Source organism: Musa acuminata, chromosome BXJ2-1 (genome assembly GCF_036884655.1).
Source record: "Musa acuminata AAA Group cultivar baxijiao chromosome BXJ2-1, Cavendish_Baxijiao_AAA, whole genome shotgun sequence".
Lineage (NCBI taxonomy): Eukaryota > Viridiplantae > Streptophyta > Magnoliopsida > Zingiberales > Musaceae > Musa > Musa acuminata.
Genome location: NC_088338.1, coordinates 11,925,711 through 11,950,925, shown reverse-complemented (window position 1 = coordinate 11,950,925; position 25,215 = coordinate 11,925,711). Strand labels below are relative to the sequence as shown.

The following is a 25,215-nucleotide window of genomic DNA, read 5'->3' as shown; positions in this document are numbered from 1 at the left end:
TAAATGTTATAACAATAATCAGCAAAAAGAAAATAAATTAAAAGAATGTATCCCAAAGTGATTTCTAAATTTCATTCTTCCCACCACAGAGCACAAATCAGAGTTGAAAAAATGTGGTAAAGTCCCAACACCTGTCTACCACATGTACAAGAAAAATGCAATGGAACACATTTAAGCAATTGATGCGTATGCCTTTAAATTATAACAAAGCTCCTCACTTCTCAATGTAATAAGAACAAATCCAACAGATCTGAAGTTTCCCAAATGCTCAGTTTAATGATCCTTTACATAGGTATATACTGTAGTAGTTCACACAATAGCTTGATATTAGTTACAAGAATACAAACTACACCACGTTTACAGGTCGATCTGAAAGCAATAGAAAGGAATGCTTGCATGTCTTGGCAAATAAGTGCTTCAGCCATCAGCCAGTGTCTTCTTGCTAATACCTGGATATGATGCTCAGAAGAATTTTTATCATGGCTGACATGTATTCTATTCTCAGGAACAACAGAGTTCGAAACTACAAAGTAATTGTAGTCACAGAACATCCCTAATAATTGTAGTCGAAACTAGAAAGTAATTTAATCATTACAAGCTCAAAGGTTATGAAGAATATACCTAAATAAGCTTGTTAGGCAGCTAAGTAGATGGCTCGATACAGAAATAGCATTCATTAGCTATTGAAACCAAATGATAAGATGAACACACACAACATTTACATCAGAGATTGATATTTCTAGGATCCAAAAATTACCAATCCAGATCAGAACCAAGATCCAAAAAATTGTGAAAGATTCTTATGAAAGTTCCACAAACCAAGATCAGAACCAGAAATTATAATATAACTTGATTACCTTTGGGTTTTGTAGTCTGAATCTTCCATATGAGAAATCTCAACAGTTTAACTCTTGATCAAGTAAAAACAACTTGGTGAACTTAAATTACCAAATAGACTATTCTTATTGGATAACTACCGTTGCAATCATTCTATAGAACACTGGTAAAAAGCAAGTAAAGATACTGTTTTATCCTTTCTTGAGAATGAAGAGGACTACTCGACCAATGGATTGCATCAGTCACTCACCCATTCATCTGATATAGGGAACTCTCCTACAGGTTCCCAATCAGTGGTATTACATGAGCTGTAAACGCTAGTTGAATGTTTTAATGGTCTTCTGCCTGTGGACACAGAAGCAGAAGTTTATTTGCTTGTGTATTTATTTTCTTGTATGCACGAACTATATTTCTGCTTGTTCCAGATTTGAAGTCAGGAGTCAACACCAACACTGGCTTCTGGAAGTGATTTGATATGCAGAAATGATGCTTGGGGCTGCAGAGGTATATGGACCACAGATGCCTTCTGTTTCAAACCACCAAGCACCTTCCTCACCTTATTTGCAAGCTCGATCACAAAACCATCTTCGTGACCTGCAATAGATAACAATGTTAGCAACTTCTGATCCTAATATTTAAATTACATGTCTTTGGCTTTGATTATTCATATAGTTTCAGGAGTTTAAACCTAAGCTGCAAGTTATCATCTGGTTCCTTGATATCAAAATACTCAACAAATGAGCTAAATCATCACTCCGTTTTTTTAAATTCAATACAAGAAGCAAATTGGTCACACAAAATATATGCAGACTCACCAAGCCAAATTAATTTCAGAAGACTATGAGCATCTGAATTGATTGCTGATAACATGTATAAGCTTCCTAAAGAAATGTCATGGAGCAAAACCAATAAGCATGTGATTACCTATATCAGACATTGCTTTTTCCAACAAAAAGAGATATTCCCTATTGTTCCCACAGGGGCCACTGGCTGTAGCAATTTGTCTGAAGAAGTAGGATGAGCTTGAGTCAGACCATCAAAACCAATAACTAAAATAAACAGCAGGCAGCACCAAAAAACACAAAAGTGGAAAAGATATGAAGATTATCAGTCACCTAGCTATTTCATCGAAAGGAGCTGGACCCAAATAATATTTATTGGCTTCTTTATCCATTGTTGATATAAATCTGAAAGTTCAAGTATTTGCAATTGCACACCAATAGAAAATGTCAAGTCAAAGTGGCTTCAAACAATTCCCAGTATAAAATGTTCAAAAACTATTAAATACATATGGCGACTGGTCAGTATCTTACACTATAACTCCTGTTGCAGCTGGGTCAGAGGTCTCTCCTTCCTGCACATTATATATCAAAAAAGTAGAAATAAGAAAGAGGAAAAAAATTGAGAGTATGCTGCTCAAAGATCACTTTTTAGAAAGAGGACAGACACATACATACCCTGTAAAAGTCAACAGAGATTTTTTTGTCGTATTCACATTCTCTTCTTTCCAAATACTGAAAATGGTATTGAATGTGAGGTAGATGATCAAATGATCTATAGTCGTGAAATTCAGGCATGGTGCTCAAATTATACCTTGACTGCTGCTCTTTCCTTTTCTGCACCTCCTCTAACACAATAAGCAACACCCCACTGCAAACAGTAACCACTTGATGAGAACAGAGAGAACAAAAAAGAAGTAAAAGTGCATTCCAAAAGAAACAAGAACACCATAAATTGCTTTTATTAAGACTGGCAACTTCTCTAAAATATGCACCCAATGGACCTTTTGCACATTAAACAAGATAATAATTTTTCTCCCTTTGTTAAATCCATGACTTACCAAACTAAAGTAATCTAACCCTGACAAACTAGAAGCATGAATGCATCATGGACCCGAAAAGACTAGTAGGAGGTTGTGCTCTAAAATGGTGGTGGAGTAGGGTCAAATAGACATGCATAGTAAACTGTCATAGAGAAAGGAAGGATCTACTTACGCAAATTGCTCCCTTTTCAGGTTCTAGTGTGCAGGTTCTTGCTGGAAACTCTGGTGTGCCTCTGTGATCAATGCACGCTGGCAATAAGGATATCAAAATAAGATACGTGTCACAATGCATGTCGATCGGTATACTCCTTTAAAATTGGCATATGGAAAAGCTGCCTATCCTCTACGAAGACCTTACCTAGATCAAACACACGCCGGTAGTCCTTGATGAAGCCTATTATCTTCTCATCGAATTCAAATCCCGGATTCCAAACCAGAGATCCATAGCCGAAAACCCAGAGCACCATCGTCCAATCCCTGCATTTGGGATATCACAAAGAAACTACTGAGCAGCAACTCTTCAATAGCTCCAAGAAGCAAACTTTCGATGATGACTGTATCAGATTAGACCACAACATGGTCTTTTAAATGCAAACAAATAATCTGCTACATAGAACCATCAAAATGGACTGCACGACATTTCTAAAGATCAAATCATCCGCTCCTAGAAGGATTAACAGAAAATAAATTAGGGCAAAAGACAGGAATGACTCCACGTACAGGAGGTGGAACATCAAAATCTTCCTTTTTAGCTGAGCTTATAGTTGCAATAACAAAAGAAAATAGTTCGAGCTATTCTACCCAGCTCCTCTGCATCTCGCGAACCTTCCGGACCCGGAAAACATAAAAAACAACAACCGAAACCCCAAATGCCACGACCACCAATGAACCAAGAATGGGCTCACCTAATAAGAGATTTGAGGATGCCCTCTTCGAATCGGGAAACGGTACAGAAACCTCGATCTCGCAGATCGATCCCGACGGCAATGTAGGTTGCCGAGGGATCGATTCAGAGCCGGGGATGGGTTTTGCGTGGGTTTCGGCGACGACGAAGCGAAGTCGGGAGGGGCTCGTCTTTATAGCCGTGGGGCGTGGGGACTGTAGAGGGCTCAGGAAGAGTTGCGTACCTTCGGCTGCGTGTCGTGGAGAACGCGTGAACCCGTCATCTCCCGATATGGTACAATGAACCTGGCCGGGTTTCCGGTCGATGCGGCGACGTGTTTTCCGAGTTGGAAAGAGAGCGGAATATGGAGTTAGTTTGAATAACCGAATCTCCGGTCGGCTGACGCAGTTCCAAGATTCAACGAATGTGGACCCCTTCCCAAGCTTCCGCTCCCAAGATTTAAGCGTACATTTAAGCATCGAGTGATCTATTCCGTCCCAAGCTTCCGCTCCCCAAAACCTTCTCCAGCTACGTGGCCTTATAGCGGAGCACCGTATCCCGGGTCCGCATGTGAGATCGCGCGCAGGCCAAGCGATGTGGTATGGTGTTGACGACCCAGCTGGGGACGTAACAGACCCGAGGAATTCTAGAGAATACTGTGATTGGCGGCTACAGCGGCCCCCACAGCACAGGAATCCTAGTTAATGAACTCACATATTCTAAACGACAGAATCTTCTTCATTCAAATTCGACGTGCTTCTTGCCTCTCCAACGTTATTAATTGTTGAGTCGATCATCAAACTAAATTTAAAGGAGACAATTCGATGTAATTTGTAATGAATTATATCGAAATTCAAGAATTAATTTGACTATACGAATCTTGAGAAAACGAGAAACTCCAATCAAGCACACAAAAAGATTTTTATCATTCAAATATCTTCTACGCTCAAGTCAATCATTTTTCGAGATGATTAAATGGTCCGATATGAAATAGAGAGATTATTATTTATACTTTATGTAGAAACAAACACAGTATTTAATTTCGAACGGATTTCTAGGAATGATACTCAACCTCACCCATGTTTGGTCAACATTGGTCGAATCTTTGCCCACTCCGACTAGGTCAAACGAGATTAAGTAGGTTGACGGGTCTTTGGTGGATGAACAGGAGCACACCAATAAATTTGCAGAGACCGAGGAACTGAGCACCGACATCACCTGCTTCTAGATCGTAATGGTATCTTTGCCCATGTTGATGAATTAAATACGGTTGATGAGATCGGGTTGACCTCATCAATCCAAGGTGGATGAATTTGATTTTTAATTTTTTTTTCCTATATGGAACACATTGATATAGGTGGTGAATTTGAAGGCAATATATAGGCAGCTTAAGTTTTGCTATCCCACTTCAAGGGATAGCAAGTAATTTAATATTACCGCTAGTCTAGTCTATTCTTTTCAACATCTCCTTATCATATGTTTATCTTATTGATGGATGGATATTTTTTTTAATAAATTTATTTTTATTATTTATTATAATCTAATTTGATGAGAGAATCGATTCAGTTAGATAATTTTTTATTATAAAATATATTTTAAGCTAAAGTTAATTTTATAGTATAATTATCAAATCCTCGTAGGCTTACTCAAATCTTTTTTAATTTTTAATGTGAAATTAAATTAGGATATTATAAAAAATTTTGATTCTATGTTATATCTGATGGGGATATAAAGAGGAATAACCTTTGTATATGAACAAATACTAGAAGACCATAATACGCAGCGGAATTAAATAGAAGCACAATCAAACAGAACACCAAGATATACGTGGAAAACCCCTTCAATGTGAAGGGTAAAAACCACGGGGCAAACTAGAGATAATCCACTATGAGAATAATGAATATACAAATCTCAATCTCTTGCCCTAAACCCTAGCAATAACCACAAGAGAATAACTAGGATACAAGGATCACGTCACTGCCCACAATATCTAAAACCTCCCCAAGTAATCACACTCCTTGTCTTCTTCCCTTTCTTTCTCTTTCTTTTCTGCCTTTCTTTTCTGCCTTGTTCTCCTTCTTCTCTTTGGAATCTCGTGGCAATCAAGATCTGCCTCGTTGCTGCCTTTTTATAGCCTTTTTCTGCTTCTAAAATGCAGCCACCACACCCCCCTAATCTTAATTAGGGTTAGGTTAAGAGGGGGTGTGAGCTGCCCTAGCCCACATGGGCTGAATATGGGCTATCAGCCCAACAATATCCGGAGTTTGATTACGATGTTTGATTATGATGTTAAGTCTCATGTTCAAATATAAAACAATTATTTAGGATTATATTGTTCTAATCCTAAATAATTATTTAGGATTATATTGTTCTAATCCTAAAACAATTATTTAGGATTATTTTTTAAAATCTCTTTATTCTGCTGAGGAAAATCCTCCGAGGTGCTCTACTCATGACTCTCGATGTCCACCTCTTTCTTTCTTATAGGTCGATATATTTCCCCATCTTATTCTACTGAGGAAAATCCTCCAAGGTGCTCTACTCACGACTCTCGCTCGTAAACCATTCTTTGCATCGATTCAAGATTAATATCCTTAACAGAGGATAAGATTTCTCCAACTATACGAGAAATCTCTCTAAGGAAAATCCTCTATTTTATTGAGAAAAATTATTTTTTATTATATATAAATAGGAGAGAGACATATTAATATATTTAAGTTTTTTTACTTTAATAAAAATTTTTTAATAAAATTTTTTTAATAAAGCTTCTTCAATAATTATTCTTATCTTATATTATTTTCTTCGATAGAAACATGTGATGGTATAATAACATAACACATGACAATGTTTAACCGTCATGAGAATGATGTAATTGAGCTTATTGTACTTTCACCTGTTCATCAAACCAACACAAACTCCAGTGGAAATAATATCAATGAAACAGTAGTTCGTGCACTTTAAGAGGAACATTTGGGGTTTCACCCTATTAGTAGCACAGGTACAAACGCTTGCTACGGACATCTCTTGCTGTCATCATGAAGGAAGCAGTGTTACAAAGCAGCCTGTCGTGTGCTGTGACCGCTCCACACTGATTCAACCAACGCTCGCAAAAACAAGTTCTCCATCCATCATCTTCCAACGATGTTTGATCCACTGTATTGGCTTCTTGAGTTCTCATATCCCGACGGCACTTGCAGAGTGCCACTTCCCATATCCTAAGCGAAGAGAAAACAAATCAGAGAACAAAATAATTATGCAAAAAAGAAAAACTAATATTTCTGTCTGCTTAATTACTTTGGTGATCATTAGATTGAGACTTTACGACATTATCGTCATGGTAATAATGAATTCCAGCTTAATATTATTTGTTTTTCTTTTTGAGTGACGGTGTTATTTTTTTATGTTTTTATTGACATTATTATCTACAATTACATAAAAAAAACTAATATTTACTTTGGTGATCATTAGATTGAGACTTACGACATTATCGTCGTGCTAATAATGAATTCTAGCTTAGTATTATTTGTTTTTCTTTTTGAGTGGTGGTGTTATTTTTTTTGTGCTTTTATTGACATTATTATCTACGATTACATGACAAAGTTGACAAAGTTGACAAAATAATTCTGTAAAAAAAAACCTAATATTTCTGTCTGCTTAATTACTTTGGTGATCATTAGATTGAGACTTTACAACATTATCGTCATAGTAATAATGAATTCTAGCTTAGGTGTTATTTTTGTGTGCTTTTATTGATATTATTATCTACGTTTACATGACAAAGTTGACTTAGCTAACCTACTTGGATGAGAATAAAAAAAATAACCATAACAATAATATTTTGTGATATTTCAACTATATGAAATCGATTATATGGGTTCTTTTCAAACATCAAATTTTATGAAAATATAAAATTATTAGTTAAGTTAATAATATTTAAATATTTAATTATATAATGGCACTAGTATTATCCCCATATGTTCATATCATATCATTTTAAATTATTTTTCTTTATTTTATCTTTCATCCAAAATATGCTTAACACAAATAAAAAATATATATTTTATTTTCATACTAACCCCTTATATCTATCTCAATATTCTCATCTAGGAGATATAAGTATTCACACAAAATTGTGAATACTAATTTCTACTTTAATTATCTAATTTTTATTTTTATAAATAATATTTAATCGATCTTTTCATGTTGATTAATTGATCCAATATTATATATATATATATATATATATATATATATATATATATATATATATATATATATATATATATATATATATATATATATATATATATATATATATATATTGAAACTTCTTATTCACTCAATTTAATTACATTATCATATATTCAATATTACTGTTGCTTGATTTATTTATTTATTTTTGCTTGATTGCATTATCATCTAATATTACTAAAATTACATATCATATATTTAATCTTAGTGTTTTGCTTGATTAATTTTTTTATATTTAATGATTTTTGTATTAAAATCGATTATAATTAGAGGCTGTGGAGGAAAATAACAATTAAAATCTTACTTGCAGGGAAACTTCCGATACGGTCTGGAAGCTGTTCCCAAACACCACCTGCTGCATGTTCTCTTCCCCAATGTCTCTCAGTCTATTGAGCTCCGGCAGCACCGTCGTTCCAAGATCCGGGCGATCCTTCCGCCTTAGCTCGGCGCACTTCAGTGCCAGATTCGCCAAGCACAGCGCTTCCTCCACTGGCCAATCTTGGACCGATGGGTCCAACATCTCTGCGAACGTTCCCTTCCCGATCGACCGGTCTACATGATGCCTCAGCCCCATGGGAGACCTCCCGGTGATCAGCTGCAGCAGCAGGATCCCAAAGGAGTAGATGTCGGACTTGGTCCCCAGCATGCCCGTCTGCTGGTACTCGGGATCGATGTAGCAGAACGTGCCGGCGGTGGCCGTCATTCGATACTGCGTCACGTGGTCCGCCACCGACGCCGGGACCAGGCGGGCCAGGCCGACGTCGCTGATCTTGCTCACGTAGTTCTGGTCGAGCAGGATGTTCGCGGGCTTGAGGTCCCTGTGAACCAGCGGCTCCGGCTTCGTTTGGTGGAGGAAGAGCAGGGCCGTGCCGATCTCAGCCGCGATGCGGAACCTGTGCTGCCAGGGGACGGGTGGCGTGTTCCCCCGCCGCAGCAGCCGGTCCTCCAAGCTCCCGTTCGCCATGTACTCGTACACCAGGCAGCCGTACTCCGGGCAAGCGCCGAGGAGGATAACCATGTTCGGATGCCGAATGAAGCTCAATATCTCCACCTGCGCACGCAATCACTCACACTCAAATCTCTGTTCGGTGCAGGATTCGCCATCTTCGTATGCAGCGCTTAAGATCCATACCTCTTGCTGGAACTGCAGCTTTCCTTGAGCTGCATCTGGTCGCAGCACCTTCACGGCAGCTTGCGTGTGATCGAGATAGCATTTATAGACGGGACCATACCCACCTTCTCCAATTTTGCGGCTCTCTGCAAAGTACTCAGTGGCCACCTCTATCTCGTCGATCGTGTATTTCCTGTACTTCACGTCCGCTTGTGGGAGACACTCCATGACCTTCTTCCTCTCCTCGGAGTCTTTGAGCACCCTCATCTCTGCATCCATTCTTTTCTGTGCTTCAAACTCCGCAATCTGTTTGGCAACCTCAGCTGCCTCCACGGCGGCCTTGCACTTCGCCTTCTCCTGTGCTGCCAGAGCCAAAGCAGCTTCTCCTGCCAGTCGAGCTTCTTCTAGTTTTTGCTGCTCCTCCATCCTCCAACGATGGAGCTCCATTGCCTACGGCAGAATCAATAGTCAGTCAGTGGTGTAATTCGATTTCGGTGGCTCTCGCAGATACACACCTTCTGTTTAGCTGAGAGGGCTTCTTTGCAGGCTGTGCTGTACATGTCCATTGTATGCTTGAGTTCTAATCTCAGCCTATTCATCTCCGCCTCGATAGATTCCTGTAAATTTCAAGATAGGTGTTATGCTTCCTGCGAGCATTTGTACTCGAACTTACAGGGAATGCACGTACCGATGCCTCGGACGAGAAGCTGTCATGAGACAGAGACGAGAACCCGGTCCCAGATGAGTAAGCCCCCACTGACCTTCGTGGTGATTGCACCGACTCAAAGCTGCGATCTGACGACATGTAGGAAGACCTCGTAGGGAAGGCGCGGTCGAAACTTGGCCTGCCACTGCTCACGAACGATACGTCGCTACCGGACATGGTCTCTGAACTGTACCTTGCGGTCAGGAACTGCATTCCCCTGTTGAACGGTGACCTGTGCACAGTCATGAAGACAGAAATGGTGAGATGGGAGGAGAAGAAGATGTTGGCCGAGTGCGTTGTGGAGGAAGCTCTTACTTCATCGATTCGGTATCTTTGTACAGATTGTAAGTCTCAGACGGAGCATCACCTGGCAGAAAGGAAGAGCTTAGTTTCCTTCATTGAAGCAACTAGCTAACAACATTGCAGCAGAATATACCTCTGTTGCGGTGATCCAGGGGACCGGATGCATGAGTCGCTTGGCTTTGGATTTTAACCAGTAAAGGCGAAATAGCCGGTGCTGGACGGACGGCGTTCCTCACGGACGAGACCTTCCCTTTGGTGATGATGTAAACGGTGCAGAAATCAGGCACGTTCTTGGAGATGTTGGTGCTGATGTCTGTGCTTCTGAATGATCTGAGTGCAACATGTTGAAGTGTAAGCACTCGTTCTATTCGTGATAGCAGCGGTGCTTGGGGATGTAAAAATCACCTCACGAATCCGCTTCTTGATGCTCCCACCACCAGCTTCTCGATCGCGGCATGTGAGACGAAGTCCACGATTGCCTTCGGGACGTCGGTGTTCTCCAGCACGATATCCTTGCAGTTAACCTGTTCGACGCTCAAACCGAGCCTAAAGTTTCTAATCCTTGCGTTTAGAGTTCAATGTTTTGACAGCAGAAGTGAACAGAGATGACTCACATCCTTTCTCCTGCAGAAGCATCGGAAGGGAAGAAGTACTTCCTTGGCTGCGGACGCCGCGTCTTGTTGTGGCCCGGCTGCATGGCATCACACAGAGAATGAGCAGTTCGCTTCAGATTATACCACCACTGAATGCAGTGAGCTTACATGAAGCCTTGGTGTTCACGTGGACGAGGAGAAGGGACTGATCCGCGCCGACGACGTTGTCCAGGGCCCACTTGAGCGCGCCTTGGCTGCTCTTGTCCTTGTCGACGGCCACTGCGACCACCGGCAACGCTGACCCATCCGTCGCCGGGCCCATCCCTCCTCTCCTGCTGCCGTTTCGCAGACCAGCCAGCTCCGAAGAGATTGCTACGGAAAAGAAGATGAAGAGCAGGTTTTACAGGAGCATAAGATTGAGAGGAGGCCACCGACTCTTCCCCTCCTCTTAATGCCTCTCTCCGTCTCTCTCTCCTCTGAAGCAGCGGGAGACGTTTGTCTTCTCCATCTCGAGATGCCTCCTGTCTGTTGTGCTGTCGGCTTGTCTTTATGAGGTGCAGCGCAGATTTAGGGCGGTGGTTCTCCGAGTAACCAAACTTGGCCGAGTACGCTCTCCGTCCTCCCCTCGCTCCCTCCTTTCCCATTCGTAACCCTTGACGCGTTGTGTCCAGGAAGACAGCTGCTTGGAGCAACGGAGCCACCGCGCGTATAACCGCGTCGGCGCACGATTTCCACGATACACAGTCACGACACCTCTCTCCAAACGTGCCACGTCAGTAACTCGTGCTACCAGTCGCGTATCCAGTCATGTCCGAGGCGACCGACCGAGCTGTCCGTGACGTCTCCGGCGGTGATTCAACTCGTGAGGCTCACATGACGTCGTCCCGACGTATTTAGACGGGTGATTCGGTCCGTCGGACGACAGCATGACATCATTTTCCGTCCGCCGCTTGTCCCGCTCGGATTGGTCCGTTCTTCTTCCACCGTTTCGCGTCGCCCCAGTCCCCTACCTGCCTTTTCATTGCAGGTACCCATGGCGCCACCGCGGGTCCCGATGGGTCCCACCGTATCGTCCAATCACGAAGCAGGAGCCCAACTTTCTTATATATATTGTAATCAGTGTTCCCGTAGCATTAAAGTATTAAGCATTTATTCTGTTTTCATTTAACTTTTTCGTTCCCAAAATGAGAAATTAAATTAATAATATATTTTGTAAATGGTAAAGCAATGAGTAATAATCGGAGCAATGATTGCGGATAAGATTAAAAATTGGAAATAATCGGCGAATGAAATCTACGGGATATCCTCGGGAATATGCACGGGGCGGGGATCGGGCGGTGTCATTATATCGCGCGAGGAAACGAGTTTTTACCGTAACGGCGACCGCCGACCACGCGGTCGAGAAGGCAAATATTTAAAAAGATGCATCCAAAAATCGATAAATAACACGAGAAATAAACCCCGTCGCGAGGGTGTCATTTTTGACGAGCCCGAGAACGGACCGAGAGGAAAGCAAAGGAGTGTGCGGAGCAAACGACTTGCTCCTTCCTCCTCCGCTTACTGGTCTTCGTCGTCGTTGTCGTCGTCTCTCCGCGTCTCCGTAAGGGAAAGGGTGGAAGGTGGTGGTCGCGCCTCCTGTTCCCTCCCCGATCTCCGCCTTGCTGCCCCGCGATTCTGACTTCGGCTTCGGTCCCCTTTCTCTTCTCCCCTCTCGATCGAGGTAAGTCTCGTCGAAATCCGTAGCCCTTCGCCCCAGATCGGTTGGTTTTCGTGACTCGTGGAGTTCTCTTCTCGTCTGTGATTTTGTTTCTGTTTTCGCCCGTGAACTTTTTCTTCTTGGAGTTCGGGTGTAGCTGTGGTGAATTCGGGAGGCAATCGGACTAGTTTTTGATCGGTGATTCTTGGAAGGAGCGGAAAATAGTGGTTGATTCTGTGGATTTTTTTGTTCTTTTGTTCTTTACGTCCGTGGATTTCGTAGAAAGTTGAGATTTTTGGGTGCAAAATGCGGCGGAGACAAGTCCCCTTACAAAGAATGATTTGATTCTAGGTTATTGGATTTGCATTGAAGCTCGAATTTAGAGGGTCTGCGTGAAAATTGAGTCTTCGTGCATCGGAGAGAGTTTTTTGGATTAGAGATGTTGGAAGGCCCCAAATTTCCCGGCATCTTGGGCAGCGGTGGGGGGATCGATATTGGGAGCAGTTTCTATGATACCGCGTACTACCGGAAGCTTGGGGAGGGCTCCAACATGTCGATTGACAGCATCAACAGTATGCAGACTAGCGTCAATGGCGGGTCCATGGCCATGTCGAGGGACGCCAGTAGTGTCGGGTCGAGTGACTCGCGTACTGGCATCCTCAGCCACCCCGGGCTCCGCCAGGTTCCCACCCCGAATTACTCCGTAAACCACAGCGTCATACGACCAGGCAGGGTCAATCCGGGCCTGACGGATGATGCATTGGTACAGGCCCTGATGGATACACAACACCCGACAGAGACCCTACAGGGTTACGAGGAGTGGACTATCGATCTTTATAAGCTCAACATGGGAATGCCCTTTGCTCAGGGGGCTTTTGGGAAGCTCTACAAGGGCACCTACAATGGAGAAGATGTCGCTATTAAGCTGCTCGAGAGGCCAGAGAATGACCCAGAGAGAGCACAGTTGATGGAGCAGCAGTTTGTGCAAGAGGTCATGATGTTGGCTACTCTGAAGCACCCAAATATAGTGAGATTGGTTGGGGCATGTAGGAAGCCTGTTGTGTGGTGCATTGTTACCGAGTATGCCAAGGGAGGGTCCGTGAGGCAGTTCTTGATGAAGAGGCAAAACAGGTCGGTTCCACTTAGGCTGGCAGTACGGCAGGCTCTTGACGTTGCAAGGGGGATGGCCTATGTGCATGGGCTAGGATTTATACACAGGGATCTCAAGTCAGACAACCTTCTGATATTCACGGACAAATCCATAAAGATTGCTGATTTTGGAGTGGCTCGTATTGAAGTGAAAACTGAAGGGATGACACCAGAGACTGGAACGTACCGCTGGATGGCTCCGTAAGTGAATACTGTTACTTTCTAGTTGTGTCATCATGATAAATTCTTAAGAAGCATTTGTCGCTAACTGTGTGCTGGTTCTGCTTGACGTTCTACTGAAATTCAGGAGAGACTCAATTAAAATTGATTTCCATGTATTTACATTATAAGTGAAGCTTCTAAATTTAGGCGGATGAAATTCAATAGTTAAGATTCTGGAAAAATAAGATTCTTTTGCTGCTAATTTTGATTTATTTTCTCTATTTGGGTTAAACAAAGTCTTATATTACATTTGGATGAAGTGCTGAGCTTCATAAATATCTTTAGAATAATTTCTATTCTCACTCCCAGTTTTTACAAGCTTTTACCTGTGCCTTCATAGGTTATGCTAGGAACTTTACCTAGACGGTTGCATATAAGAATGAATTTTGAATATCACATTTCTGTTGTTTTTTGTAAGAACCTTTTGAGAAAGCTGATCAGACATGAAACATGGAAGATAAGTTTGATGAAAAATATATCCCAGTTTAGCATGATCATACTGTATAATTGAATTCCATCAGTTTAAGATACTAGCGATATTTCCACCAAAGAATTCAGCATTTGTCATACGTCTTACTTTGATTCCCTTATATGACCTTTTCCCCGGAGTGCTTTTTCAAGTATTTTTCTGAGCGCAATTGTCACCTGAGTACCAGCCACTCGCTTTGTCATGTATGTGCCCTGTAGTTGGTTCATTCATGATAATAGAGGACAGTATGTCTTAGTGGGATTCATTAAATAACATACAAAAAACTTATTAGTAAAGACTACATGTTTGACCTTCAAATAGTTAGTAGGGACGTTCATTTTTTTCCTTCACTTTCATTCTGATTTTTAATTTATTTTTTCAGATAAATGCAATTCATTGTTGTTCGCTTTTCATGGACTTTGTCGTATAAGACATGGCTGCAAACCTCTGTCCATATTTTATTATCTTGGCAAAGGCATGTATCCATATGCATTGTCATCTCTCCTTTCTGCAAGACACCCCTGGCAAATGTCATGTAAAGCAACAATATGTCATAATGTGGCTATGATTAGTGGTACACTAAATCTTTTATTAAGGCTACTTATGCTTATTGATTTGATGTGCTTATTTATGATCATCTGTATGTGTGTGCTATCAACATATGCATGCTATAACTTATCTGGGGGTATAGATTGATGCTTTCTATATGATCCATGATGTAGAAATAACCATGCAATTCTACTTGATGGATACCAAAAATGGTAGTATATGTGTCCCGCATGTACTATTTTATTTGTTAATGCATGTTAGTGGATGTGGATGTATACATTAAAGTTAACTGGTACTGTAATGCGACAGATTCAGTAATATATTTTACTGAGATGCAGGATGTGTACAAATCAACTGAGAACGTTAATCATACCCAGAATATTATCCCATGTAAATTAGTTCTGCAATTAGATATGCGTCAGCCAGATCTTTATTTGGCATAATAAGCTGTGAGTTTCTAGTGAGGAGCTTCCCAGTACTTTTTCTAAATTAATATTGTGCCTTGGAACATAATAAGAATTTTATTGGCTTTCTTACGGATCAGATTAATCGAACTTTCTTGCCTATTAACACCTTTAAAGTACCAATGATTCAAATCAAGAATCTTTATATATGGATTGGACCATGTCTGATCCTCTTCATCCTTGGTAAAATATCCAATAGATTCTTTACTGGACTAGATCTTGTCCTTTTAACCTTAGTAAACCAATTTTGTAGTTTCTAGTTGTTGGAAATAGACTACTCTGATTCAGGGACCTCTCGGCATGTTGGCATACAACTTTGTTTCTTAAATAGTGATAAACTGGATCCCTGACATACTTATCCTTTTAATTAATAACTTAATTCATTTTCTTGGTGCAAATGTATACCATATATGTCACTGGGAACAACTAACTAACATGTTTGTGTTCATAAGTGAGCAGGTGCATTATAAATGAGATGCTTCTTTTAGGAAAAAAATGAATAATTAATAAATTTTCATGAAATATGAGATAATAAAACCATTACAGAGAGTCACAGTACATTGTCAGATAAGAAAATTATTTTGCTATACTTGTAGATCAGATGCCTTCTCCCATGCTTTTGTTTGAGGTTTTATTTTTTTTTTATTTGAACAGCATTCTTAGTGCTCTGTTAGCAAGAATATTTGTGTTTTATTTGCCGGTATATTATTATTTCTATGTCTTGTAATGTTCACGGAAGAACCAGAAGTAAAATTTGTCAAACCTAATATGGCATTTTGGTAAATATGAGATATCTGAATTTGCAATTGAATCTGTTGAATACTGCTCTAAAACAGGCTATAGGTGGGTATTCTCTATAAACAAGCAAGCTCATATTGGTTGTCTGATTCAACTGCTTGAAATACAGTGCTTAGTTTTCTTCAACCAGGCGATGATAGTCAAAAGATTAAACTCCAAATTTCAAAATACTTGTAATCTGTTCAAGTCAATATTAATATTACTCTCTTGGTTTATAAATTGAACTTACTTTTAGAAACAATTTTTAAGAAAGTGCATAATGATCTCCATCTTCTCTTTTATTCTGAAAATGAACTTGCTTGCATAACTTCAAAATTAATGAATGCATGCCTATAAGGCAATTTCAAAGGATTTCTTGTCAACTACAGAGTAACTGATGCAAATCAAAATTTAAAATATCACGTCTTTCCTTTTTTTGTCGCTGTTGGCTTCCAATGTGATGAGATCACATGCTTGTGATAATTATGGATTCACAAGTATCAAAAGTTCATTTGGCAATATCATGTGACCTCTACATGTTAGTTTAAAAAACATCTAGCATTTTCTTTGTGAGATGAGCTGTGCACTGTCATCTTCTCTTTGAGCATTTTGTTGTCATTGGATCTTCGGTTGAAATGGTTCGATGCAATTATTTATGAGGGAGGTAGGCCTCATCCTATGGCTTACTCCAAAAGTTGCAAGTCTTTGCCATTATTCATCGAGTTACCTGGGAGCAAAGCATATGACATTTTATTCTTTAAAGTTATCAAATCATATGGTTGCTATATCACAATGATCACATTTGAAGATTAATAATACCACAGGATATGCTTTTTAAGATTGAAACATACATGAGTATACTCCATGCATGTATATTTTGTGTCAAGTACATTACATAAAATAGTTGCACTGGACTGCATCATTTTTTTCCTCTCACAGCTAGTCCTGCTTTGACATCTCACCAGGAAAAATGCTAGTAGGGTCTTGGCATGACAGAGTACATTTATGTCGTGCCCACCAGTGAATGCGTAACCTTTGCACATGAGACTTTTACACCGTGGCCATATCATATCCATGATTTCTGTGAGCCCTTTTATTGTAAATTCTCTTAAGAATCTGTAGACTTGTACACTGTATACTATAAACTTTATTTCACATGATAATCTGTTCTTTTATATCCCAGGTATTCTCACATATGTGTTTATTGGAAATTCCTAGACTAATGATATTGATCCATTATGACATATAGCCAACATTGACATGATTCAGTCTTTTTTTGAACATGCATTTCTTTTTTAGAGTGACTGCTTCGCTCTCATCCTCTGAAAGTTCAATGTTCCTCGGTCACAACTGGTTGTTATTTGCTACTTCAAATTGTTAGCGTCAGGTTAGATTTGGAACTTCTGTTTGTAGCCAATTTATGGACTGCCATTTGCATGAGCTAGCACAAAATTTTTATATGCAAAGCTATGCATTTGCAGATCAACCTCTTAGGATGATTCTGCACCTGCGATCACGCTTTCCTTTGGTTGTAGGAATTAATTAGCTTTCTGGTGCTGACGACATTTGATTTCATTTAGCCTCTATCTGATGGATTGGACAGTGTTTAGAATTGATTGGATTGGAAACTTTAAATTTTATCAATCAAGCAGATTTCCATATCTTTTGCTAACAGTCTTGAGAAGAAGTTCAGCAGTTATAGAGAGTTCATTTCTGAAGAACCGTAGCTACCATATTTTTCTTTTCAAGCTATGAGAAAATTTTGACAATGCAGTTAGCTGGTATTTTTAAGCAAACAAGAATAAACACACTACACAATACTTGAATATTATTTTGTCAAAATATTATATTATGTATACTGCTCATTCAAAAAAATATAGTTAACTGTGATGAACTGCATTAACCTCTCTCTGGAATCGTGTGGAATGCCTGACATTTTGATCCCATCTCGACAAACCCTTGTTTTCTCCAATAAATATATCGATGTACTAAGTTGGTGTTCTGATCATAATATGGCTAACTTAGTGCAGATGATTTGGTGCCTCATTTGCTTATTTATCAGATTCTTGACATCAATGCTTCACTATATAATTGAAATTTTGTTGCTTGCTTACGTTCCCATAGATTTTATTAAAAGGAAGTTCAAACCTATTTGGTATATGATACATTCGGCAAAAAGCTGTTCTTTGGTTGGTTGAGTAGATATGTAAACACATGCTACTGCACTAAAATGGTCATCAGTCAAGCAGGACTAAAATTTTTACTGCCTTTACTACTGTAACTCTTTTTTATGTATACGAGCAGAAAGTTCTTCAGACCAGGTACACAGTGTGTTGATTCCTAAGTGATCTTGGAAAGAAATACTGACCTATCAACTTCCGACACATAATTTCATTAATGTTTTCTTTTAACTAAAGAATCTGTCATGTTCTCTTCTACTTTGTTGGTAAGCATTCACTGTGAATTGGACTAACGATGTTCCTTCTTGGATGCAGAGAGATGATACAGCATAGACCTTACGATCAGAAAGTTGATGTTTATAGCTTTGGCATTGTGTTGTGGGAGCTTATAACTGGAATGCTTCCCTTTCAGAACATGACGGCCGTGCAGGCAGCATTTGCTGTCGTGAACAAGAGTGTTCGCCCAGTCATACCGCATGATTGTCTTCCAGCACTCGGCGAGATCATGACCCGCTGTTGGGATGCAAACCCTGATGCACGTCCTCCCTTCACCGAGGTCGTCAGTATGCTGAAGACTGCAGAGATAGAGATAGTAGGCGCTGTCCGCAAAGCACGTTTTCGATGTTGCATGTCCGAACCAATGACCACCGACTGAAATAGGGAGCAAGATGATGAAAATTACAAAGTAAAGAAAAGAGGGAGAGAAAAGGAAAAGGCAGCCAGTGTATTCATCATATTACTGGACTGGTTGAAGTAGAAGAAATGGTGCGTGTGTGTGTGTGTGTTGTTATTTGCCTTACTGCTTAGATAAATCTGGTTTCTTGTTGGCAGCCCTGCTTAAGTTTGGTAGCTGGAAGAACAACTTCTTCTCGTCTTCATTTTGTAATGCCTTTTGTGATGCTCATCTGTCGGTAGCTGCTGACTTTTTTCTTTGTTTTGTTCTTCCACCAATGAGTTGTTGAAATTTTCCTTTATATTAAATCTTTGCCTTGCTGGGTTGAAGGGAAGGCAACAAATGCTGACAGTGGATCTTATTTGGGTGTCACTCCAGTGTGGATCGAAAATTTTCGGTAGCTCGAACTCATGCAGTCCAATCAACTAGATATGACAATATATAAACTAGATTTGTCATGTCACATGACATCTAAGAGAATATTCTATATTTGGAACTTACCACACCGATACTAAATACTCAAATTCTCTAAAGATTTTTTTTAACTACAATGAATAAAGACTAATTTGATCGTTGAAAAGATTTTATCGAACACATCCTAATAAGCGTACTTTTCATAAGAATGAATCGAAACCAAACATATAAATTTTTTTTGAGTAATATATATATATATATATATATATATATATTGTGAGATACTATTAATAAAATAAAAATAATGGGCAATAGGTTGGTATTAAGTTATATTTTTCAGTATATTTGGACCGGTCCAAAGCCCCGATTCGCGTTCGGTTTGGCAGTACCTTCAAAGCCGGCTTAACTGAACCGGAAATGCTATGTATCCATCAAAGGGTCGCAATAATTAGGGGCGCCGCCTGCGGTCCCAATTCGCCTTCTTTCTTCTGTAGGGTTTCTCTTCTTTTCCTCCACCTCCACACCCGTCCTGCCCGATCTCTTTTCATCCCCTTTTCCTAGGGTTTGCATCCACCGATCTGCCTCTCCGTAGAGTAATTGGAAGCGATGTACAACGGGATCGGGCTTCAGACCCCGCGGGGATCGGGCACCAATGGCTACATCCAATCGAACAAGTTCTTCGTGAAGCCCCGGCAGCCCCCCGCCCGCTTCGACGCTGCCTCCGCCTCCGGCTCCGAGCCTGAGGGTGCCGTGCGCAAGCCCAACAAGGACATCCTCGAGCACGACCGCAAGCGCCAGATCCAGTTGAAGCTCCTGGTTCTCGAGGAGACCCTCGCCGACCAGGGGTATACTGAGGCCGAGATCTCCGAGAAGCTTGAGGAGGCCAAGAAGACCATCGAGGCCGAAGCCGCTGCGGCCGCTGCTGCTGAGGATGGTAGCGGTGGTCGTCGCAAGGATCGTCCTCCTCTTCCAAACAGGAGGTTTTGATCTCCCGCCTTCTTTTTCTTGATTTGTTCTTGTTGTCTATCTTTGTTTGTATTCAAGATTATACCCGTCTAACCTAATTTTTAGGTACTTTTCTTGTTTGCTATGCTATTAATATAAGATGAAAGTATGAATTTCTATCTGGATTTGTACTCAGATTTCTTTTTTCTTTTGTTGTGGAATTCATGATTTTTCCTGGAAGATAAATAGGCGAACTATTTCTAGGCCAACAAACTACTGCATGGATTTTGATTCTCTCATTATAATTAGCTTGTCACATTTATTCTTGGCTGTTTAACTGAGTACAATTAAGGTGCTGTAAGTGTAAGAAACCCATGAGGAAATTGTGACGGACCATACTGCAACCACAATGTTCCGGAATGAATGAAAACAGCACTAGAAATGATCGATATATGGTTAATAGTTCTGCCATACAAGAATAATTTTCGCAGAGCTGTGTACCTCGGAATCGCATGTCCACGAGTAACAGACTCCAAAGCTCATGCTTAAAAGCTAGAAACTAGACATATAAATAGATGGAATTTTGAACATTGAATGAGAACACTATATGTTTGGAGTTTAATTGGTATTATATTTTTGTGTTTGGAGGATGAGCAAAATTTTGTAATTTTAACAACTCATGTTGTATGCAATATTACGGTAGTGATCCTAAAATATTGTTAGTACTAGAATGGTGGACCAGATTGGCTTTTGATGTATGAACTGTCCCCCAGTGTCTTTATTCAGGGCAAGGTTGAAAAGTGGGAAAAGCAAAAAATTTGAGTTGTCCATTTATTCTGTTCATGTCTCATTTTCCTATGGATATATTTAACAATGCTCTATTTTTGTCTGATACCTTCAATGCTGTTTCTGCTATGCCTTCTCGTTTTTTTTTTATTGGTAGGAGAGAAATGATTTGAAGTGTCAAAAATGGTCAGAATGGATCTAACTATGGTTTCATTATAGATTTGCGGATACAAAAACTCATCATATTGCTGCTCGAAAGGAGAAACAATTGGAAACACTGCGGGAAGCTCTTGGCATTAAAAGTGAGAAGAAATCACCTGAACATGAACTAATTGAGCAGGACGAGGAGGAAGACTTAGAGCCAGGAGAGTTTGTTGATGACAAACATCAAGAAGAGAAAATGGATCTGAAGGGTGTTGAGAAACAACGAGATAAATATGAAGACAGACAGTGGGAGAGTAACAAAGAAAAACAGATGGTTGAAATAAAGAATGAAAGCAGGAAATCACATACTGCTGTGCCAAAGCGCCAAGAAAGAGGTATTGGTAAGGGAAAATATCAGGATAGTTCTGACAGTGAAAGTTACAGAAAAAATGATGACGAGGAAAGGATGAAGCATCGAAAAAGTACTCAACGAGATAATTCTAAAGATGTTGATGCTGTAAGGAGCAGCAAGAAGGCAAAAAGCATTAAAAATGAAGAATCTGATTATTCTGATTCTGACAGTGATTCGGATGGGGGCATTGCTCGAAGACAGACAGAAAAAAACATAAAAAATAATAGGAGGCATGACTCGGGTTCGGATTCTGAAAGTGAACCTGACAGGAAGAAACCTATTAGAGGACGAGCAAAAAGCAGAAGGCATGATTCTGAGGATTCAGATTCAGAAACTGATTCGGAAAGGAAACACAAAAGGGAGAGGGAAAGACAACGCAAACATGTTTCTGTTACTGCAAGCAGAAAGAAAGAAAACATCGACTATCAGAAGCATGAAACAAGAAGTCGGAGGCGTGATTCTGAGGACTTAGAAGATGATATTGACGATGAAAAGAGCAGCAGGGTAAAGATGGAGAAATATGTAAAATCTAGCAGAAGGGACAAGATGCCTGATTCAGACACAGAGAGTGAAAAGATAAATACTAAATACAGAAAACAGATGGAAAGTAGAAGACATGACTCTAATGATTCAGGTTATGATACTGATGTCAACATCAACAAGAAAAGACTAAGTGTAGTGAAACAAGGTGAAAGTTCCAAAAGGCATATCGATGATACTTCTGATTCTGATAGCAGAGAGAAAGATACTACTGAGAGAAAGATAGCAGAGAGGAAGTCATATGTTGCTCATCATGATAAATCAAGAAAGCTTTCTGAAAGGAAAGTAGAGAATAATAGTAGAAAGAAGCAGCAGAACGACACAGATGATGAAAGTTCTGAGACTGATAGTGGCATGGACAATACTGGCAGAAACTTATCTGCTACTCGACATGGTAAATCGATAAAGAATTATGTGGGAAAAGCAGAAAATGATAATAGAAAGAAGCAACGACATGACACAGATGAGAGTTCTGAGACCGATAGTGGTACAGATGATAGTCACAGAAGGATGAAGCAAAGTAGAGAATTTAGAAGGAATCAGGATTCAGTATCTGAAGACAGTGAAAGTCAGAGTTCTGAGTCCAGCAGTGACACATATTCTGATGATAGCAGTGATGACAGCCAGGAAAAAGACCGTCACAGAAAAACATACAAAGATTATAGTAGAAAAGTGGAGCACAAGAATGTAAACCAGCAGAAATCTCTTGTAGATGAACAAATGACCCAGTTTACAAGTGCCAGACAGGATACTGGTGGAAGAAGTCGAGATGGCCATCGAACTGGTGATAGCAATACTAAGAAAGAACACTTGAATGCTTCAGAGAGAAATGTGACGAGTGACAGATTTGAGCCAAAGCGAGAAAGCAAGGATTTTGATGACTATGGCAGACAGGACACAAGAAGAAAACGAAAAGCTGATGATGACCTTGCTTCTGAAGTCCGTAATTCAAAGTTCAGGACTTGTTTAGCAGAAGATGAGAGAAGGAAGGAGACGAAGAGCAGGAACGATAGGGACTACGAGGATAGGAAGAGGGAAGAAGACCAAGTTGTGAAGAATCTTGATGTCAAACAAGCAAAAGAATTTGTAGATGAGTATGGGAGCCGAAGGTATAATGAAAACAAGCAGTACCTTAATGATATTAAAAGAGGGAAAGATGAAGATAAACGTCAGCACCCTGAGGACGCTGACCGGCATCGCCATACTGAAGATTCTGGCCAGCGTCGCCATACGGAGGATTCTGGCCAGCGCCGCCACACTGAAGATTCTGACCGACGTCGCCACACAGAAGATTCTGACCGGCGCCACCACACAGAAGATTCTGACCGACGCCGCCACACTGAAGATTCTGACCGGCGCCGCCACACTGAAGATTCTGACCGGCGCCGCCACACTGAAGATTCTGATCGGCATCGCCACATCGAAGATTCTGGTCGGCGTCGCCACACTGAAGATGCAGACCGCCATCGTCATGCTGAAGATGCTAGCTGGCATCACCAAGTTGAACGTGCAGACAGATGTCACCATACTGAAGATGGAGGCCGTCCTAGACGATGATGAGGGTGACTGGGCGCTTAAATATGGTGAGTGTTGTATGTCTATTAAATTGGCCAGTTCATTATACTCGAAAAGTCTTACATAAGATCATATAGTTTAGTTCTCTTTAGTTTGAGCATATACCTATTCTTATATTGTGAAGCCTGTTGTGGTTCTCGTTCACTTATACTTTGTCACCTAAATAATTAATACAAGAATATGAATGAATATCAATGGCAAGAAGTTTGTTGGACTATGCTTTAGAATATTTATTTAACATAGCTGCTTCCTTCTTCAAAACATTATGGAGCTATCACACTCAGTAAGACAAAATATTGATGCATTCAAGATCTTCCAAGTATTTTATTGACAATTTTGAGACTAAGTTAACCCAAACTAACTTGTTTACTATGCAGGTCATCCTGAGGCTTGTTATATGTTGTTGATCTGAAGCGAAAGAAATGTGCTTTGCTTCCTGTTGCCGCTACGAACCATTATCAACAAAGCCAAGTCAAATTGCTCGACCTGTAGTTGAAGCTGTGGCTTCATGCATGTAGTTGCTTTGAAGACTTCCATAATAACATTGCTTATATGCTTGGTGTAGCCATCTTCCTGTTTGACTGTAGCAAGAACCGGTCTATTATGATAGTTTTTCATATACAGATGCTCGTGTTTGCATCCTCCCATTGTGTCTCTGCAACAGATTTTTTTTAGCTATTTGGCGTGAATCTTAGCGACTTTATGATCTACGAAGAATTACTAAGAAATAGTAAGATTATAATCCATTTCCACAAAACAAAAAAAAAGTGTCTTAGGGGGCTAATTATATATTATTTGATGTAGTTAGATCTTTTTATCATTTTGGTATTTAGATTTAAAATTTTATATTAAATTTTTATAATTATGAAAGTAAAATATTTAATTTTATTTATTTTATCGATGGAAGATAATAGTATACGCATGAATAGAACAAAATGATGGGTAAAAAGATAATTTTAATGAAAGTGACGGATGATGATGACATCGTGGGTGGCTATTGTAGTGGTGATTGGCATGACCAATGCGGTAATCGACCTTGTCGATATCGATCTGAACATTGATGAAGAGGAGGTAGAGTAGTAAGGCATCTGTGTTGATGTCGGAGGAGGAAGAGGAGACAGGTATTGCATCTGCATCGACACTATACCGTTCCGCCTCCTCTTCGTTTTCGTCGACCATCGTATCATCGAAAGAGAAAGAAGAGGCAGAGCGATGCGGTGCCAACGTAGATGCCTCAACTGCCTTCTCTTCCTCCTCCAACACCATATCGCTCTACCTCCTCTTCATTCTTGCCAACCACCGTATTGTTTGATGCAGCATCGACTGCCTCCTTTGTGTCAATGTTGCATCGCTCTACCTCCTATCCATCCTCGTCGACCATTGCATTACTAGAAGAGGAAGAGGAGGTAGAGCAGTGTGGCACCGATGCAAATGCCTCACCTACCTCTTCTTCCTCCTCCAATGCCACACCGCTTTGTCTCCTCTTTATTCTCACCGACCATTGCATCGTTCAATGCGGTACTACACTGCCTCCTTTGCGTTGTCGCTGCATCGCTCTGCCTTCTCTTTGTTCTCGCTGACTATCGCATTATCGAAAGAGGAAGATGATTTAAAGTGGTGCGGCGCCGACGCAAATACCTTACTAGCCTCCTCTTTCTTCTCCGACGTTGCACCACTCTATCTCCTCTTCGTTCTCACCAACTATCGCATCGTT

At 40.4% G+C, this 25,215-nt stretch overlaps 4 protein-coding genes across 4 annotated transcripts; 2 read left to right on the top strand and 2 right to left on the bottom strand.

The window, feature by feature from the left end:
- Positions 1–1,001: 1,001 nt before the first annotated feature.
- LOC135598106 (gamma-glutamylcyclotransferase 2-1-like) lies at positions 1,002–3,701 on the bottom strand. The gene is made up of 9 exons (XM_065091633.1): positions 3,565–3,701; positions 3,018–3,136; positions 2,832–2,908; positions 2,431–2,487; positions 2,295–2,351; positions 2,151–2,191; positions 1,953–2,024; positions 1,762–1,841; positions 1,002–1,431 (listed from the first exon to the last, which is right to left on the bottom strand). Exons 2-9 carry the CDS (start codon positions 3,124–3,126, stop codon positions 1,271–1,273), a joined length of 654 nt encoding a protein of 217 aa, XP_064947705.1. The 5' UTR covers positions 3,127–3,136; positions 3,565–3,701; the 3' UTR covers positions 1,002–1,270.
- Positions 3,702–6,448: 2,747 nt separating this feature from the next.
- LOC135598945 (U-box domain-containing protein 52-like) lies at positions 6,449–11,101 on the bottom strand. Its single transcript, XM_065093460.1, has 10 exons — positions 10,675–11,101; positions 10,528–10,604; positions 10,319–10,437; positions 10,047–10,243; positions 9,926–9,977; positions 9,593–9,842; positions 9,420–9,521; positions 8,926–9,354; positions 8,098–8,844; positions 6,449–6,757 (listed from the first exon to the last, which is right to left on the bottom strand). The coding sequence occupies exons 1-10, from the start codon at positions 10,826–10,828 to the stop codon at positions 6,671–6,673; spliced, it is 2,214 nt and encodes a 737-aa protein (XP_064949532.1). The 5' UTR covers positions 10,829–11,101; the 3' UTR covers positions 6,449–6,670.
- An 874-nt stretch (positions 11,102–11,975) lies between these two features.
- Positions 11,976–19,028, top strand: LOC103996034 (serine/threonine-protein kinase STY13). Its single transcript, XM_009416834.3, has 3 exons — positions 11,976–12,226; positions 12,554–13,552; positions 18,328–19,028. Exons 2-3 carry the CDS (start codon positions 12,642–12,644, stop codon positions 18,665–18,667), a joined length of 1,251 nt encoding a protein of 416 aa, XP_009415109.1. The 5' UTR covers positions 11,976–12,226; positions 12,554–12,641; the 3' UTR covers positions 18,668–19,028.
- A 533-nt stretch (positions 19,029–19,561) lies between these two features.
- LOC135598944 (uncharacterized) lies at positions 19,562–24,124 on the top strand. Its single transcript, XM_065093459.1, has 3 exons — positions 19,562–20,079; positions 21,050–23,509; positions 23,879–24,124. The coding sequence occupies exons 1-2, from the start codon at positions 19,706–19,708 to the stop codon at positions 23,481–23,483; spliced, it is 2,808 nt and encodes a 935-aa protein (XP_064949531.1). The 5' UTR covers positions 19,562–19,705; the 3' UTR covers positions 23,484–23,509; positions 23,879–24,124.
- Positions 24,125–25,215: the final 1,091 nt, after the last annotated feature.